This window comes from Lucilia cuprina, chromosome 6, assembly GCF_022045245.1.
Source record: "Lucilia cuprina isolate Lc7/37 chromosome 6, ASM2204524v1, whole genome shotgun sequence".
Classification (NCBI taxonomy): domain Eukaryota; kingdom Metazoa; phylum Arthropoda; class Insecta; order Diptera; family Calliphoridae; genus Lucilia; species Lucilia cuprina.
In genome coordinates, this window is record NC_060954.1 from 45,574,053 (window position 1) to 45,575,599 (window position 1,547).

General features: G+C 28.2%; 1 protein-coding gene across 2 annotated transcripts in view; it reads left to right on the forward strand.

The window, feature by feature from the left end:
• Nucleotides 1-459: 459 nt before the first annotated feature.
• Nucleotides 460-1,547, forward strand: part of LOC111680704 (angiopoietin-2) — a 112,124-nt gene continuing 111,036 nt past the window's right edge. For both annotated transcript variants that reach the window (XM_046953894.1, XM_046953895.1), the window contains exon 1: nucleotides 460-1,104. In XM_046953894.1, coding sequence (XP_046809850.1) covers nucleotides 590-1,104 — 515 coding nt within the window. In that variant the 5' untranslated portion in view covers nucleotides 460-589. The remainder of the gene's footprint in view (nucleotides 1,105-1,547) is intronic.

Genomic DNA, 1,547 nt, shown 5'->3' on the forward strand with positions numbered 1-1,547 from the left:
ATTATATGTATAATTTTGTTTTGAGTGCAAATAAATTTCAAAATTTATTTTTATTAGTTAAGCATATTATTTTACATTTAAACTAAATAAAAGCGATTAGTTAAACTTACTCTACTTGGTTTGGCTTTAAAAGTACTAAAGTATTAAATCATATAAATTGCAAATAAATTAAATAAATAAATAAAAATATATTACAAAAAACCGGTTCAAAAAGTCAATGAATTACAAAAATAACACAAATAAATAATAAAGAAAAATTCGAAAAATCAAATAAATGTTTAAAACAAAAAGTAAAAAAAAATATTATTTATTTTATTAATTTTTTTCTTTTTATTTCAAATTTTAGTTAAACAACTTATCAAATAGTTGGCAAAAAAATCAATAATAAAAAAAAGAAACAAAAACCTCTTTCAAAACAAAACAACCAAAATTAAGTGAAAAATCAATAAGAAAAAAAAATAAAATAAAATTGTGTTTTCTTTTGAAATACAAACTTTATAACAAAAAAAAAAAAAAAAATTGTGAAGCATCCATCAACAAACACAAACAACAAAATATAAAAAAGAAAAAATATTGCAAAAAAAACATCATGTCGGCCTTTAAGGCCAACGTTGCAATGAAAGCACATGGTGGCTTAAACATTGTTAATAACAATACAAGCAGCAGCCGCAGCAATAACAAAAAACAAAACATGCAACATCAACAACAACAACAACAACAACAAGTTGTTGATAACATTAACAAAATGCTAAAGAACAGGTTCTTAAAAAATACAACAACAACATCACTATTGTCAACAATACCAACAGCGGCAACAAAAACACCACAAACATCAAAGTCTTCGTCATCAACATCATCATCATCATCACCATCTTTAACCATTGCTCTTCTATTGATCGTTTGCATTCTAAGTGGCCACATTGTGGTGGCCGGCAGTGCTGGTGCTGTACGACCCGGTACTGGCAATCCCTCAGCACGTTTGCCACGTACCAGTGCCAGTCAATTGAATAGCGGTAATAGCACTAGTGGCACTAGTGCTGCCTATAAATTGGCTGCCAAATCATTGAACAGCTCTAATACTCGCAACGGCAATTTACGCACAAGGTGAGTACAAATAAACGAACAACAAACAAACAAAACAAAATCTTTAACAAATTGTTAAACACTATTCAACTAGTACGAGTTCAGCGTGATCACCACTTATCTTTATATTTTGTCTTCATGTTGTTTTTATTGTTTGCTTTTCTTCCAGTTTATGATTAAAAACTGAAGAATGGTTAAAGTTTTCCGAAGAAATATTTTATAATAATTTGCAGAAATATTTTTGTATGGAATTTTTCTTATTTAAAATTAATGATTAATAAAATTCGTTCAGTAAGTCTATAGGTTTTAAATGGTCATGTATGATCTTACAGCAAAAGTCGTTCCTTTTTTTACTTTGTAGTCTAGTCTATAGTCTAGTCTATAGTCTAGTCAATAGTCTAGTCTATAGTCTAGTCTATAGTCTAGTCTATAGTCTAGTCTATAGTCTAGTCTATAGTCTAGTC